The sequence below is a fragment of the Lontra canadensis genome, unplaced genomic scaffold (assembly GCF_010015895.1).
Source record: "Lontra canadensis isolate GAN:19392208 unplaced genomic scaffold, GSC_riverotter_1.0 scaffold115, whole genome shotgun sequence".
Taxonomy (NCBI): Eukaryota; Metazoa; Chordata; class Mammalia; order Carnivora; family Mustelidae; genus Lontra; species Lontra canadensis.
This window is the reverse complement of record NW_022631109.1, coordinates 4,214,586-4,231,945: the sequence shown is the minus strand read 5'-3', so window position 1 is coordinate 4,231,945 and position 17,360 is coordinate 4,214,586. Positions and strand designations below refer to the sequence as shown.

The following is a 17,360-nucleotide window of genomic DNA, read 5'->3' as shown; positions in this document are numbered from 1 at the left end:
GATAACCAATTCTATTAGTCATCCTTATTTGTTTACTGAATCAAACAAATATAAAAAAATATGTATGAGACAGGTAAATCTAAACAATGGCTAGATATTTGGTGATATCAGATTCCTATTTATTCCTAGGTGTGAAAATAGCAGTATAATTATATTTTTTAAAAATCCCTTATCACAGAGAGATTCAAATGGAAATATTTACAGATGTAATGATATAACTGGGATTTGCTTCTAGATAAACTGGTGGGGATGGGTAGGAGTACAAATGAGTGGAGACTAGCCCTGAGTTGATAATTACCAAAGCCGGACAGAGGGACATGGGTTCACCTTACTAATCTCTTCTTTTACACAGGTTTGAAATTCTCCATAACAAGTTAAATAAAACTCACACAAAGTAGAAATCTGTGAGAGATATGTATAAAGAAACAATAACAAAAATCGGCATAATAATATTGCAGAACATATATGAGAAAACAAAGATTGGTAAAATAAGGCATTGAAGAGGTATAATTTGCTCCCACTTAAAATGGGTGTATGCGCACGCGTGTGTATGTGTGTGTATACTACAGACATATGCACACACATATTTATACATGGAAAAAAGGCTAGAAAAATACATAGTATTTGAGGACAGTGATGACCTTTCAGTAAGGGAATGAAAATAGAGGAGGATTTGAAGCATATGTTTATATTTTACTCTTTATATGCTCATACATTGTTGCAATCTTGCACAAAGAAAGTATACACGTATCATGTGTAGGATTTTTAAAAATTGGGAGGGAAGTAAAAATAGATTTAAGCAGCACAAAAGATATATATGCTGAGCAGATGTTTCCTTCTGTCCTGACCCTTTCATCTCCCCGAGTAAAATCATCCTCAAGCAATCACACCTATGACCTTAGACTTCAACAGACCCTTGAAGCAGTCTAATCTGGCCTGCCTGCTTTCTAATTTCCAAATAATCTAATAGGCAGCTCTTGCTAAAACCATTCTGTCCGCATAGTTCTTGCCTCCTTTGAATCCAGGAACAAGGACAAATGATAGAAAAAACGCACAAAAAAAAAAATCGACTCTTCCCTCCAACCAGAAGACCACCTAGGTTTCAAAACGAAATTTCCCATATGCACAGACAAAGGAGGATTGCACAGTGATTCATGACTTGCCATAGTATTGCCTATAATCACTTACAAAAATACATGCACAGGGAAAAAGATTTAACCTTCCTGATCCTTAACACCTAACCACTAGCCAGAACTCAAACTTCTGCCTGAGTACTTGACACTTTCCCACAGAGAAATGAAACCCCATTTAACATGTGCACTTGATAAAAATAAAATCCTTCTCCCATGCAAATACATATACCAAAATGTCAGCAAAAAGTGAAATGTCCCAAACAGAAATAAGCCCTTCTCAAAATAAACCCAGAACAGCAGGTGAAGACACGACATTCCTAACAGCTTTTTCTTCCCTTCTCTGTTCCCTGAAGTATTTCACTTCCCCAGAGAAACCAAATCCATAAAACAGTAGCCCACTCAGGAACGCTGGGGCTGCCGGCCAAACCAGGGCTCACCTTGTGTTTGGCTGGTTTCTATAGAATTTGTGTGGCCCGACTGCCCTCTATCGGCCAAGATGCTTTCTACACCGAAGATAGGGGGGTGGGAGGCGGGGGGGGGGGGGGGGGGGGGGCGGTCCTGGAGTGCAGGTCTCTTCTAGTGATAATTGTATTTCCAGACAGAAACACAACACTGACCCTACATAATTACTTAAGGCAAAGGAGGCTTGGATTTAATCTTGCAGGGAAAAGTAGTACCAAGTGTAGATTTTCATAAATGATGGTGTCGGCCTTTGTGGGCTGAGAACACCACGGGTCTCAAGCTACTCTCTAACCAGTAACACTGATTTGAAGAGTTAAACATCAACTGTAATAAAATGACTTATGAGTGAGTTCTGATGTCAGCTTACAACACTGGTGTACCCTGAGTATCGCCCAGGACCCCCATCTTGGGCCTCGCTCTTCTGCTCTCCTCAAAGCCTTGAACCCAGTATTAGGAGAGGAACCGCACCCCAATCCTGCGCCTCCTGGAAAGCCTCCAGCCCAAGCAGTTCAGTCGATGTTGAAAAGGGCTGGTAAACAGAGTGAGCAGACTTGGAATCATAATCCTGCCATCCCAACCACCCCACACCCCACGTGCTGTTTGGAAGGTTTTGTTAGGAAGAGGGGAAGGAAAGAAGGGCGTGGGGGCCAGGAGGGAAGGGAAGGGAGGATGGAGGGAAGGACCCTAATGACCGAGGCAATGTCGAGTACATGAACCAGAGTGCCCTCATTCCCCCAACATGACAGGCTGTGGGTGTCACTGTCACAGCTCCGCGTCCCCTTCCTACAGCAAGCTATGGCTCTACTTTTCGCAAACGCTCCCAAATTTGGACAGAGCCAACACAAGGCACAAAGTGGGCCCTGGGGGGGGGGTGCTGCAGTAAGGAGAGAAAACCCAGACTGAGAGAAAAAGATGATTTTTTAAAACACTGCGCTACAACATAAGTTCTAGCTGGTGCTCCCCAACAGAGTAAAGCAGGTCCGGTCTCACCGCATCCACATCTCAAGGAGGGAAATGCCTAGGACATTTTAACAAACAATTCTGACTGCACAGTCTATCCCACTAGGCTTAGACACAGGACTTCCATCAAAGAAAGGGTCTTGCACTTCCTTAATCCTCAGAACCCCATCACAGCGACAACCTCAAATACACTCACCTGTCTCTAGGGACATCCAGAGCCGTGTTGTAATCTGGGGGACCTCCAGGCAGCATGTTGAACAGCAAGTGGTTTGTACCTCGATCCCACCTGGTAAGAAATGAAACATGCCTGGGAATTCACACATCAACCGTGAAGAAACAGAAACAAGAGTCCGTTACTGGAAGACAAGCTGCAAGTATCCCCAACCCCAAAGAGGGCCACTTCTCAGGGCTGCAAAGAGAATCCCTAGAAATCCCAAGAGTACACCAGGAACTAGCCTGGCTCCTGGGAAGAAAAAACAGGTGGATGTGTCCTTGGAGCTCGGCCACTACAGGCATGCCTGGGACAATGACAACCTGAAAACGATCTGAATGTTCACCACTTGGTTAAAGAAACAAAAAAGGAATACAGAAGGCTGCCTGAGTACATCATAGAACATGTGTAAAATGGAAGGCTGTACAGCCTTTAAAATCACATAGTAAACTAATACGAAATTATCTGGAAATATATTCGTAATGTATTAAGGAAAAAAGGCAGCCCAAGAGTAGAGAATGTGTAATTCCACTTCTAACAAAACATATACATACACGTGCATATGCATCTATGTCATACAAAAACGTATATATACGTGCGTATATTTTATAAAACAAAAACAGCTGGGAAGCAACATCATTAAGGCAGCAACATGGAACGAATCTTACATGCTGCTTCTTGCCTACCTGTATTTTCAGACTTTTTACAGTGAGCATGTAGTCTTATGTAAGTCATAAGGGGTGGGGGGAGATTTCAACAGAACAGGAAAGCTATGGGAAGATGAGCCATCCTTAGATTTTAAACTCTAAGACGGTGGGAGCCCCCAGCAAAAGTGAGGATGACAAAGCGCTTTTCAGCGTTACAGAAGTGAGGGGCTTCCAGCGGTACAGAAATGAGGGGCTTCGGGCCCTGGTTTTGTGCTCCAAGCCGGTCACGCACACCCAGGCCCTCCCATGAGGAAAGAGACAGCAGCAGGAGGCCAGCTCCCGAGGAGAACCATGCCCTCTGCCCGTCCTTCCCCTGAGCTCCCCGAAGGCCCTGGCTCCCGTGCGAACGTGCTACGTACCTAGAGAGCTGGGCCAGGGCCTGAGCCGTCTCCTTAATGCGGAGCGTGTTCTGGTTAAGCACATCGATGGACGGGACAAACAGGCAGGCCCGACTGATGTCATCGGTATAGTAGTCGCTGTCAGAGATGGCCGTGAGCAGTTCGTTGTACTCCCGGGAGATGGTGTTGCTGACTGGGACACCAGAGTCATCCACATACTTCTTCAGAGAGTAGATATACACCTTGATTTTGTTCTTGGGGTTGAAGCCACAGCGGTAGACATCAAAACACGTGTGCATCCTGCAGCTGAGATCGCCGCGCTCGGGGAGGGGGCCACCGGCTGGCAGCCTGACCACGGGCACGTCGCGGACACTGCGCTTCTCCACGTTCCAGTCACTGGAGGACTCGATGGAATGGGGCCAGAACTGAAACACGCCGGTGGCAATGAGGCCCAGCAGGACGACGGAGAAGAGGGTGATGTAGTAGATTCGGTGCTTGGTCTTCATTCTTGGGATGAGGGCAGGACCCCGGATATTGTACTTGACCGACGCACACATAATGACAAAGACAGCCTCCTCCTCCCACTCCTGGTCCCGGGGGAGACACACAAGAAAAATGAAGCAGTTAGGGGAGCAAGCGACCCCTGAAAGGACTGTTTGACTTTCAGCATACTTATTTCTTTCCCTGAAGCGGTTTGAGGAAATAATGAAAAGGGATTTTTGACCCTTCTTGTAAATATATACGAATGTATATTCGTGTATTAAATGTGTGCTATATGCCATGTTTCATATTTAATACTGTACATAATACAAATATTGATAAGTGTAACTATATCCTATAAATATATATTAGATGAAATCAAAAGTCATAGATGTGTGGGACCTAGGAAGACAGGCGCTGACCAAAGAAGAAAATCAAAAGTAGAATAAAGACAATTGTTTTGTTTTTAAACACGTGGCTAACATATGGGGCGCCTGGGTGGCTCAGCCAGTTGAGCTTCTGACTCTTGGTTTCGGCTCAGGTCATGATCTCAGGGTAGTGGGATCGAGCCCCACGGGCTCCACGTTCAGCAGGAAGCCGGCTGGAGATTTTCCACCCACTCTCTAAACAAATAAAAATCTTTAAAAAAAAAAAAAAAACCAAAACACTTGCCTAACATGAACTGATGCTTCCACTAGACAAACTGACTCTTGGTTATTCTAAAATCTGTCTGCGTTTACTGATTCAGTCAGCCCTGTGAGGAGCAAGCACCGACCACGCACACTGCAAGAGACGGGGGGAGAGCTAAGACTCCATCTTCCAGGAACTTTTTTCTACTGAAGGAGTTAAGACAAAGCTATGGCAAAATGCAAAATGGAAAAATATCACTAGGAAAGTATCAGTAAGGTGCCAAGGACTGTTGGGCTAGATTACTCTTTAATCTTTAAATAAAATACAGTGATGTTTCGTAATAGAGATGACAAATCGACACATTCAGATGGAAGGAAGGAAGGAAGAAAAACGCAGGGAGACAGGGAGGGAGGGAAAGGTAGGGCAATGTGGTGGATGAGTTTCCAAAGACTGATGCCAAAAATTCGTCACATCTTTGAATGTGCATGCCCCTTTTCTAATAAGGTAGACTCTATTTCTCTTCCCCCGTGAATCTGGGCTAGCCTTGAGACTTGCTCTAACCGGGAGAATGTGGCAGAAATGACATTCTCGGGCTTTTGAGCTGAGGCCTTAAGAGACCTGTAGCTGCCGTTTTTGTCCTCTGGGAACCCGGCTGCCGTGCCATCAGGAGGCCAGGCTCCCAGCTGAAAGTAACCTCAGGGAGGCCCCAAAAGAAAATGAAGAAAACACACACAAACCATCCCCAGCAAGAACCCTGGGCAAATCCCTGGCAGTTATTGTTGTAAGGTCACTGGATCTTGGGTTGGGTTGTTATCCGGCAATACCTGAATGGAACAGCCAATAAGCAACCCTGACCGATGTAAAGAAGCGTCTTAGTCCTCCTCTCCAAATACGGACTTTCCCTGTAGACCACAGCCTCAGACCCTTCCCAAACAAGCCTCTCCATTGCATGCCCGGATACTGCGTGGGGAGGGCAGAGCCACGGACAGTCCCACATGGCACAGACTTGCCACGTCACTGCAGTAAGCTGCTTCGGCAAGCCACGTGCAAAGTCCCAGCCTACAGAATGGTCCCATTCTACTCACTGGTCTTTCAGAAAAGCTATTAATAAAAAGGTAAATAACTGAAAAGTTCACAGACCATCGTCAAGGTTAGCAACCGTGCTTATTTGGCTAAATGGCGCTCTCCCCCGTCACTGCCCGCGCTGCCTAGGTGGCAGGATACTGCCGAGCCTTGAATGCCGCAATCGCACCAGCTTTGGAGGCAAAATGTAAACAGTCATGAAAGATTTCAACTTGTACCACTTGCAACCATCAGTTGGGATGTAAGAAATTTGTTTGTCACAGACTAATGCACGAATGCGCATACATTTTTAAGTTTAAACATTATCATCTTTGGGGAACCCTGCATCAACCATTCACATACGCTCATTGATTCCAGGACAGAAACATGGGCATGAGAGCGCATTTCCTTTTTTTTTTTTTTAAAGATTTTATTTATTTATTTGACAGAGAGAGATCACAGGTAGGCAGAGAGGCAGGCAGAGAGAGGAGGAAGCAGGCTCCTCGCTGAGCAGAGAGCCCGATGCGGGGCTCGATCCCAGGTCCCTGAGACCATGACCTGAGCCGAAGGCAGAGGCTTAACCCACTGAGCCACCCAGGCGCCCCGAGAGCCATTTCCCTTTTTCTGTCATTCTAACAACCAGCCTGCCCCCCGCCCCACCCCAGTAGCTTTCTTGGCACGCTGCGTCTCTGTGGGAGCTAAAAGACAGGAAGCCTCGGGACAAATGCACGCAAAGAGCTGCCACTCCACGGCGAGTCTGAGCCCCGCAACAGGCTCCCCAGGTCCCTTTATCCCCTGGATCGATGGTCCACACACCCAAAGGACAAATATTGCAGAGGCAGCTTGTTAAACTGGAGTCCTCGGCCCCAGGGCGGGAGGTGAGTCCTAGCCCCTCTAGAACAGAGTCACGGATGCGGGAATTTTAGCCCGCTGCTCGGTGTTTACTTTGAGCCGTCCTCTTTGAAATATTGACTGAAATTAGACAAACTACCTTTGAACACAGTGGCTTTCACACTTTTTTTTTTTTAAACTAAAACCTACACGAAGAAATACATTTTATACTGTGACCCAATACAGACACAGGTGTGCGCGTTTGTATTTTAAATAACAGTTTCCCAGGGGCCCCTGGGTGGCTCACTTGGTTGGGCAGCTGACTCCTGACTTCAGCAGAGGTCATGATCTCAGGGTCCTGAGATGGAGCCCATGGCTGGCTCTGTGCTCAGCGGGGAGTCTGCTTCGGGATTCGCTCTCTCCCTCTCCCCCTCCCCACCCGCATGCACGCGCTCGCTCTCTCTCTCTCTCTCTAAAGTAAATAACTACATCTTTTTAAAAAAAATGTTAATTAAAAATAAAAGCTTCACAAAACAATGTTTAACCTTAATATACAATACTAGCCACAAAACATGTTAACAAACACAGTATTTTTCTATTCTGCTATTCTACTGCATTTTGAAAATGCTGGCCTTACCTACTAGATGAATTTTATCACCCAATAATGGGTCACCCACAGTTTAGAAAAAAAAACAAAAAACTGATTTCATATATAATAAAACTGGGATTAATGGAACAAAAATAGAACCTACACATGAGCTTACAAATGTTCATGAGTTACAGGCTATGAAAACGCACTACCACAACAAAAATAAATCTAAATTGAAGGAAATAAGTAATAAAGAAAAACCACAGTAATTAACTAATTAAAAAAATAGAAAGGATCAACAGAGCTAAAAATTGCTTTTCAAAGATTTTTTTTTTTAAAGATTTATTTTAGAGAGAGTGTACACGCACACGAGGGGTAGAGCAGAGGGAGGGAGTCACAAGCAGACTCAGTGTTGACCACAGAGCCCAACGTGTGGCTTGATCTCACAACCCGAGATCGATCTGAGCTGAAAGCAAGAGTCAGACGCTTAACCAACTGCACCACCCAGGCACCCTTAGGAGCTGCCTTTTCAAAAAGGCAAGTACAACTGATATTTGATGTAATTCTGGTAGAATTAATCAACATAAGGGGGGAAAGCACAAATAAATATCTAAAGGAAAAGGGAAACATAACTCTAAATGCCTCCCGTATTTAAAAGATAAGATGATGTCAATGAGCTCACACCAGTATATTTGAAAACAAACCTGAATAGTTGTTTAACATCAAAGAAACCGAATCAAAACTTTAAAAACCTTCCTATAAAGAAAATTCCAGGCCCAGAAGTTCAATTGCACATTCAAGAAATAAATCCAATTTTACACAAATTATTTCTAAGACCATGAAAAAAACACTCCCCAGCTTCTGTTAGGAGGCTAGTATAACCTTAATACCAAAATCCTACACAGGTAGTTCTTAGAGTACCTCGGAGGACTCCAGGAGGACCCCATGACCCTTTCAAAGGCTCTGAACTGTTTTCATAACAACACGGACAGGACTTTCTCACTTTCATTTTCGAGGCCATGTGATGCATATTACTGCAAAGACTGACTGCAGAAGTAGATAAGGGAATCCAGCTCTCTTCTGTTAACTTTTTCCTAATGTAATGAAAGGTACCAATTCACAGATTCAAGATGCTCACGTCCAAGCAAAATATTACCAAAAAACAAACAAACAAACAAAACAAAACAAAAAAAACTACCTAGATATGTAAAAGTAAAACAATCAAAAAGAAAGCTAAAGAAAAATGTTAAAAGCAGCCACAGGGGAGAAAAATCTATCCAAGGTCAATTAAAAAATTACATGTAATAGGCAAAACTATAAAATAGAAGAGAGATCTCCATGACATCTGGGCAGACAATCATTTCTAAAACAAAATACTGGAAATGGAAACCACAAAAGGGTAAAATGATAAATTCTGTGTTAAGAACAGTTAAGAACTTCTGTTCATCAAAATACACCATACGGAAGTAAAAAGACAATCGATAAGCTAGGCAGACCTGCAATCCGTGTAATCGGCAAGGACTAACAACACAAATAAAGACTGCCTCCAAAACAACAAAAACAAACAAAGAAGAGAAAACCAGACAGAAGACTTAAATAGGAATTTCACAGTCAAGGACATAAAATCGGCAGAGCAACATCTGAAAACAACATTTAGGCTCATTAATGCTCAGTAAACGTGTAACCACAATGAGACCCTGTCTAGCCGCCTGCACAAGAAAACAGACAAGTCTGACACCACCCGGTGAGGGCAGGACAGGGAGCCACCGGCCTCCGCTGGTAGGAGTCCCCAGTGGTCAGCAGAAGGGCTGGCAAAAGTAGGGGCTAATGCCCCTATGTTACAGTCCCAGGCATCACACTGCGCTTCCTACTTGTCATAGTTTGGTCCCCCTGTCCGTCCCCCCTCCCCCCGGCAAAAAAGAACCAGAGGTAAGGATGGAGGTGCAGGGAGTTTCCTTACTTGGGAGGTGATCTCAGACAGCCAGAGTAACCAACAAGGAGAGAGAGACACAGAACCAGAGACAGTCAGGAGGGTGACAGGGGCTCTAAGGAGTCCTAGAAACTCTTGAAGGACCACAAGAACTGCACCTTGTCCCTCAGAAGGATGAGAGGCTAAGGCGCCGATCTCCCAGCTCCCGCACACTACTGCTCGAGGTGGTCTGGTACTGCCGTCAGCTCATACTCTGTGTCAACAACCCTCAAAGGTCCGGATCCTATCCTGCCCCCGATGTGCCGAGTCTGACAAAGAGCGGCTGCTGCGAGGAAGCACTGGGTGAGCGCCTGCTCATACTTGAAGGGACGTTGCCAAGTCCTCTTCAAAGAGACGCAGCCTCCCTCTCGATCCATGGGATATGGGTCTGAGCTCTGCTCTCAAAACTACGATGAACCGTGATTCTTCCATTGCAACAGCTGACATCAGCCTTCCACTTGCCCACTCTTGGTTGGTTTGTTTTTTTCTTCTGGTTACACAAGTCAAGCAATACCTTCATTAGCCGCCCCTCTACACTGTCCTTAAGGATACCGTACCCTGTTAACATCCCCGTGGATCAACACGCGGCTGCAAGTCGGGCTTCACCGGCTGTTGTGGAGATCTCATCCCCCACGCCGCAGACAGTCAGCGCCACCCCAGCCTCCGCTATTTCAGAACTCTCTCACACTCAAGGATATGTAGGAACCCAGTTCCACAATCAGATCTGAAGTCCGTTCTGGCCTACGGGGGATGGCCCACACGGAGCTTCTCGAAGATGCTGGCCTCCAGTGGGCATTCCATGTTAATTCCAGAATTAAAGGAGTGAGTCCTCCGGGGAACATGGGCAGGTGTACATCTCTGGCCTCAAATAAGAAATGCATTTCAGGGGCGCCTGGGTGGCTCAGTGGGTTAAGCCGCTGCCTTCGGCTCAGGTCATGATCTCAGGGTCCTGGGATCGAGTCCCGCATCGGGCTCTCTGCTCGGCAGGGAGCCTGCTTCTCTCTCTCTCTCTCTCTCTGCCTGCCTCTCTGTCTACTTGTGATCTCTCTCTGTCAAATAAATAAATAAAGTCTTTTAAAAAATAAAAAATAAATAAATAAATAAATAAAAGAAATGCATTTCAAATCTCCACCCCCCTATACCTCTGATCCCTTCCACAACACTCTCCCAAGACAGCTCTGGCATCTCACTTGCTGCAGGCCAGGCACTACTGACATCTCAAGCCAGATCGTCCTTTTCTGTGGGAAGCCAGAAAGAACCCCCAGTTCTGACAATCAAAACTACATCCAGACATTGCCAAATACCCCTGGGGAGGCAAAATCACCCCTACCTGAGAACCGGTGGTAGAGACCATGGCCATGTCCGAGTTCCAAGGAATCTGTCCAGCAGCATACTAGGACTGGCTCAAGCTGCTTTTGCAAGGTCGTTACGTCCCGAACCCTGAGTGAGTGGTCCCAAAGCGACACGGCCTCTCCCAAGCAGCTTCACGGGCCACCACTACCCCACTCTTCACCCAGCACCCTCCAGAGTCACTCGCGCACGTGTGCCCCCAGCTCCTGCTGGTTCCCAGGAGCCAGGTCCTGCGACTCTTCCTGTACAAAAGCTCTTTGTCCAGGAGCAAGGACTGTATGTCCCTATTTGGCAATGGGGAGGAGAGCACAGATCTTTTTTTTTTTTTTTTTTAAGAGCGCAGATCTTAAGAGGGTAAGTCCCATCCTGCAGGGCGACAGCCTAGGGCAAGGTCTCTGCACTGCGTCCAGGAAAGGAGAAGCAGATACTTCCGCTGGCCCCAGGGAGCTAATGAAACCTGGGGGTTCAGAGTTCTCCGTGCTTCCAGCAAACACCTCCAGCTCAGGTCTCACCCCCGACTTTAGCAGAGGCCACCTGCCAAGGCTGTGCATTCAGCCTCCTCAGTAGTTCTGCCATAATTATGACATTCTGGGCCTGATTTTCAGCAGCCCGGCCTCTGGCTGTAGGAGATGCTGGCACAGAGCCTCCTGTTACTCACAGTGTGTCCTGGGCTGACAGCTGGCTGATCTGAGCAGGACCTTACCTCAAGGCCGGAAAAGAGCTGACAGGGGCAGCCAGCTCCATCTGCCTTACCACTACCACTGTCCACATCCTGCCCGCGTGCTAGCGCTCTAGCTTTCCCCTCCACCCGAATCACATCCCACCCACTGCTGGCGAGAGTCGTTCAGCCGGGATGCTGGAGAGTACCAGGGCTCATCGACAGCCGCAGACGGGTCCTTGCTGCCATCTGAGGCTAAGGGAGTCCAGGCTTACAAAGCTATTCTCAGGGTCAGCTTTCTAGAGCCACTTCTAGTACCAACTGTCTTAGTTTATGTGCTAGCAAACCAAGGAAAAAGCCACTGGAAAGCAGGGAGCTTGCAGAAGGTGAGTCCAGAGAGCCAGAGCGAGCGAGGGATGAAGAAGAGGAGTCAGGGAAGAATGGAAAGCCATGAGGGTTACCATACCAAGCTGGGGAAGGCGGCTCAGTCCTCTACAGAACTACGGAGAACACAGCCCAGAACTGTCCCTTTGAAGGCTAGGGAACGACGGCATCCGTGCACTGAAGGCCATCCCCTACTGGTTGAGGGCCATCCCAGAGGCAAACTCCCATTTCTGAGATAGGCCTACGTAGCCTATGCAAGCTCCCGCGAGTCTTTGCCAAAGAGCTGAGAGATATGGTGAGAACGTGAGGTGAAGTAAAACTATTTAAAAATTAGGGGAGAGACACCTGGGTGGCTCAGTTGCTGGAGCGTCCAACTCTCGGTTTCAGCTCAGGTCATGAGCTCAGGGCTGTAGGGCTCTGCACTCAGCAGGAAGTCTGCTTGGGATTCTCTCTCCCTCTCCCTCTGCCCTTTCCCACTGCTTGCACTCTCTCTTCCTCTCTCTCTCATAATCTTTTAAAGAAAATCTTAAAAAAAAAAGTAAGTCTTAAAAAAAAAAAAAAAGGGGGAAAAGCCTTACATGAAAAAGGAAAGCAAAGGATGAGAGATGGGAGGGGGGAGCCCCTTACTGAGTGGTGCTTTAGAGACAAAGAACCTTCTTGGTGAGCATCCTCGAAACTTTCACATATCTCAGCCCAACATCTGCTGCGTTACATTATTAAGTATTTGCAAATCTGTCTCTTCCACTGGTTGTCATGTTTTTGGAGTCAATTTCCACACACTGAAGCACAAAAAGATGTATATCTCTAAAACCATTATCCAAGAAAACAGGTCATAATCTTCCCATCCAAAGAGGACACTTGCCGATCCGAAGGGGCCCATGCACCCCAATGTTTAGAGCAGTGATGTCCACAATAGCCAAACTATAGGAAGAGCCCAGATGTCCATCAACAGATAAATGGATAAAGAAGATGTGATATATAGATACACACACACACACACACACACACACACACACAAAATGGAGTATTATGCAGCCATCAAAAAAGAATGAAATCTTGCCATTTGCAACGACATGGAAGGAACTAGAGGCTATTACGCAAAATGAAATAAAATCAGAGGAAAACAATTTATTGTATGATCTCACTGATCTGAGGAATTTGAGAAACAAGACAGAGGATCATAGGGGAAGGGAGGGAAAAATGAAACAAGATAAAACCAGAGAGGAAGACAAACCATAGAAGACTCTTGATCTCAGGAAATAAACTTGAGGATTGCTGGAGTAGAGGCGGGGGTGGGAAGGATGGGGTGGCTGGGTGATGGACACTGAGGAGGGTGTGTGCTATGGTGAGCGCTGTGAATTGTGTAACACTGATGAGTCACAGACCTGTACCCCTGAAACAAATAATACATTATATATTAAAAAACAAAACAAACAAACAAACAAAAAAACCAAAGCGGACACTCGTGCTACCACCACCACATTCAAAGGCCCTGACAGTGAGCTTCTTGGAAGAGAACTGAAAGGATTCTTCTACTAATTAATGTCCCGCATAACACCATAACCTATATGAAACAAGGATTTCACAGCAAAGCCCTACAAACTTAACCTTGAAACACAGCAAACCTGTCCCTGCAAAACACTGGAATCATCTGGCTAGCTGTCAAACACTGAGTCACTGGAAAAATCTTTTAACTCCTCTCTACGGTCAGAATGAGACACATTTTCTGTTCCTCGAGTTATTTATTCCAAAAATGTGCCTGAAAAACCTCTCCTCGGTGCTCCCGGCTATATCTGATCCATTTAGTCCCATGCTTTGAGTTACAATCTCATCTTAACCTTTTTAGAAAAGCCCTCACAACTGAATTCCTAGGACCACTCCAATACTGGAACTTAACCCCACCATGTCTGAAAACAAGGGAACCAAATATTAGCAAAAGCAGGAAGCTCCATGATTCAGCGCCTCACCTGATAGGGTTCTTTATAATTAAAGTTATATGCGGGCTAACCATCCCTAAAAATGGTTTCCAATGGGAAAAGAAAAAGTGTTTCTTTGATTGTGGGAATTACACTATAACTAATAAGTAAGCTGTACTGAGGACTTACTACAGGCATCTGTTTTAAGCACTTTGTGTTAACTTATTCAATCTTTAAACAGTGCCACAGGACAAGCTATTATTATCCTCATTCTCCAGGCAGGGTAAGAGCAAGGGGAAGGCTAAGTAACTTGAACAATGTTACAAAACTAGAAAATGTCAAGGCTAGGATTTGGAGGATGGCATCTGACTCTGGAGCCGGTCCTACTAACCTCCAAGCCTCCCCCCAATTACCTACAAAAGCATAAACTAGATTTAACTTTTTCACTCCTCAATTAGCAAAGGCAGCATAATTGAGGGACCCAAATCTATCCATTCATACCAGACCATGCAAACAAGACACTTAAGTCAGCAGAAGTGAGGAATGCTGGAAACTGAGTCATATATTACCACGAAGAGCCTTTGAGCCCTGAAATTTACAAACCAAGCCCAGTGCAAATCCTTAGAGCGCTCAACTGCCTTCGAAGAATTAAAACGGACATATTTCTATTTCAAGGCATCTTCAGACCAGTAGTAAGTCAAGGACCCTTCTCTAGAGTAGCAGTTCCCAGTAAGTCACACCCAGCAATCATCTAAGTCTCAAAACTGGTCTGGTCTGGTAAATGCCTCTAAGCTTTGAATCGATGCCCAAAGCCAGGGCACCTTCCCCTGGCCACCTTCCCCACCCAGTCTTTTCTCCGCGCTGGGAGCCTGGGGCCCCAAGCCCTGCCCTGGCATCCTGCGCCGCACGGGCTGCCACAGGCCACGGGCAGCGGGACGGCAGAGGTCCCGGCGCAGGGTGGGCCCTGCGGGAAAGGCAGCTGCGGGGTCCCGGGAGACGAAAGGAGCGGGCGGGGGTGGGCGTGGGCAAGGGAGACAGGTGGGCAGCAAAGCGCGGGGCGGGCCAGGGGACCAGGCGGTGCGGACATCCAAGCGTTCCCACAGCGGAAGACGTCGCGAGCGGCCCCGGCGGGGATGGGGTCGCCCCTCGCCGTCCTCAGGCCTCCGCGCGGCCCGCCCTTCCCGGCGGCCGGGCCCGACTCCGCCGCGGTCCCGGAGGCCCTTCCTCGCCGCTCTTACCTCGGCCACGGTTGCCTCCCGCTTGGCCCCACGCTCGGTCACCGGGGCATGCCGCAGGGCGCGGGCCACGGCCGCCCGGGAAGGATCGCGCCGACTCGCCGGCCGCCACCCCAGGCGCCCGGTCTACGCGAGATAGCCGGGAGAGCCGGGCCAGCGACCGGGCTCGGCGGCGACTGACACCGAGCGCACTGCGCATGCGGGAGCGCCGGGCCCGCGCCACCTGCTGGACAGGAGGAGTCAGGGCACCGCGTAGGGTTTCTCCCAGGCGGGCGCGCGAAGCTCACGCTCCGCCCTGAAACTCCTTCAGAATTAAAGAACCTTTAGGTCCAAACAGGGAGGCAACATGCTTCACTTACGAAGCTCACACAAATGCAGACGTTTTACTACAGTGAGCAGTGGTGAGCGTGCGGCGTTCCTGGAGGGCAGTTTGACTATAGCCATCAAATGTGAAATGCCCTCAACCTTCCCCCACCAAGACGTTTAAACTCCACCAAGGAGTGTAGCCTACGGATATTCTCAACAGCGTTTACCAAAAACACTCATTACAGCGTTGTTCCAAATAATAACTAAAAACTGGAAACAAGCAAAATAAAATGTGGAAAATGTATAATAATCAAAATAAATTATGACTAAAGTGGAATCACGTGAGAAGCATATCTATGTCGGTATGGAAATATCTCGAAGGTGTGCGAATATGGAAGCATGCTCTAAAACTGAGTCAGTATGGTCCCTTTTCCATAAACTCATGTATAAGCAGAAACCGCAGAGAGAAAAAATACATGCAGAAGTTTACCTTCAAGCGTATGAATAATGTTCTTTTCTGGAGGGAATCCAAGAAGCAATGAACAGTTTTGAAGGAATAACGGTGGAGATAGAAATGGGGGAAAGAGATTTTTGTATTTTGTTTCTTTCTGTACTATTTATGACCTAGCCTTATACATGCATAGTAAAGCCCCTGTCATAAGCCATAAGTGGAGCTAAAATTTTCAATCAAAATGCAAAATGCAAAATGCAGAATGCTGGAATTGGGAGGTTGGCGAGATGACCGAATAGAGCCTGCGCGGTTTACAGGTAACTCTGCAGAAGCCGAATCCGTTCCGAGCCCAGCTATCCCATAGCGCCATCTGGTGGAAGTTGTCGCTTACAGCTTAAATGATGGGAGTGATTCTCCGTCTGGGAACTGGGGCTTCCAGCACCAAGTGATTCAAGGAATATTCTTGTGAGTTAATGACTGCTTGCTACTGACCAAAGATATTGGGATGAGAGTATTCTTGAGATGGGAAACCCACATTTTGCTTCTCCACGTCCAAGAGAGCATTGCCCTGCCCTCCAAATCCACATGTCCCTAAAACAATAGGAAATTTACCACACAGACAACCCATTTGATAACTGGACAGATGTAAAGTATTTCGTTTTCTAGTCTCTCTCTTATTTATATTTTTTATATATTTATATATATATCTATATTCTCATTTGTATATAAATATATTATATATTATTCATTTTTATATATTATATAAATATTATTTATTTATTTATATTTATATACTATTTTTATTTATTTACACATATAAATATATATATTATTTGTATATTATTTATATACATAATTTACATATAAATTTATTACTTATATTATTTATATATTATTAATATATATTATTTTATATATAAATATATATTTATTATATAATTTCTTTATATTTATATATTATTTTATATTTATATTTTATATTTATATATTATTTTATATTTATATTATTAAATAATATGTAATATATATTTTATATATAAATATATAAATATATTATTTTATACATATAAATCTTACATATAAAAATTTTATATTATTTATTATGTATATAGAAATATATATTATTTTTATATACAATTATATATTTATATATAAATATATTATATTATTTATTTATATAAATATTATCTATTTATATTATGATTATATTATATATATTTATAATATATGACATATTATATTAAATATATTATAATATATATAATATATATTAATATAAATATAATATAAATATAATTTTATTTAAGTTTATTTATAAATATATTACATTTATATTAAATTGTTGATTAGATTTATTATTTATTATTTTATTATTTATGATATATTATAATATATTATCAATATATTTTATTATATATTATTAATTATAATATATTATTGAATAATATATTATTAATTAAATATAATTTATATTAAGTTTTTATATTTATAGTATTATGTCCATATATTTAAATATGATATAAATATATTATATAAAATATATTTATATTATATAATATATATATTATATAAACATATAATGATTATATTTATATTATATTTTATATTATATAATTATATAATTTTATATTATATAATATATTATAATATATTAATATATTTATATTTATATATTTATAGATATTATA

The 17,360-nt window shown here is 44.4% G+C and overlaps 1 protein-coding gene across 1 annotated transcript in view; it reads right to left on the bottom strand.

The window, feature by feature from the left end:
• Window positions 1–15,097, bottom strand: part of EXT2 (exostosin glycosyltransferase 2) — a 137,332-nt gene extending 122,235 nt beyond the window's left edge. Inside the window, exons 1-3 of the mRNA XM_032840719.1 lie at window positions 14,919–15,097; window positions 3,833–4,398; window positions 2,752–2,841 (exon numbers count right to left, since the gene is read on the bottom strand). Of these exons, the coding sequence (XP_032696610.1) occupies window positions 2,752–2,841; window positions 3,833–4,368 (626 nt within the window). The 5' untranslated portion in view covers window positions 4,369–4,398; window positions 14,919–15,097. The remainder of the gene's footprint in view (window positions 1–2,751; window positions 2,842–3,832; window positions 4,399–14,918) is intronic.
• Between the last annotated feature and the right edge of the window lie 2,263 nt (window positions 15,098–17,360).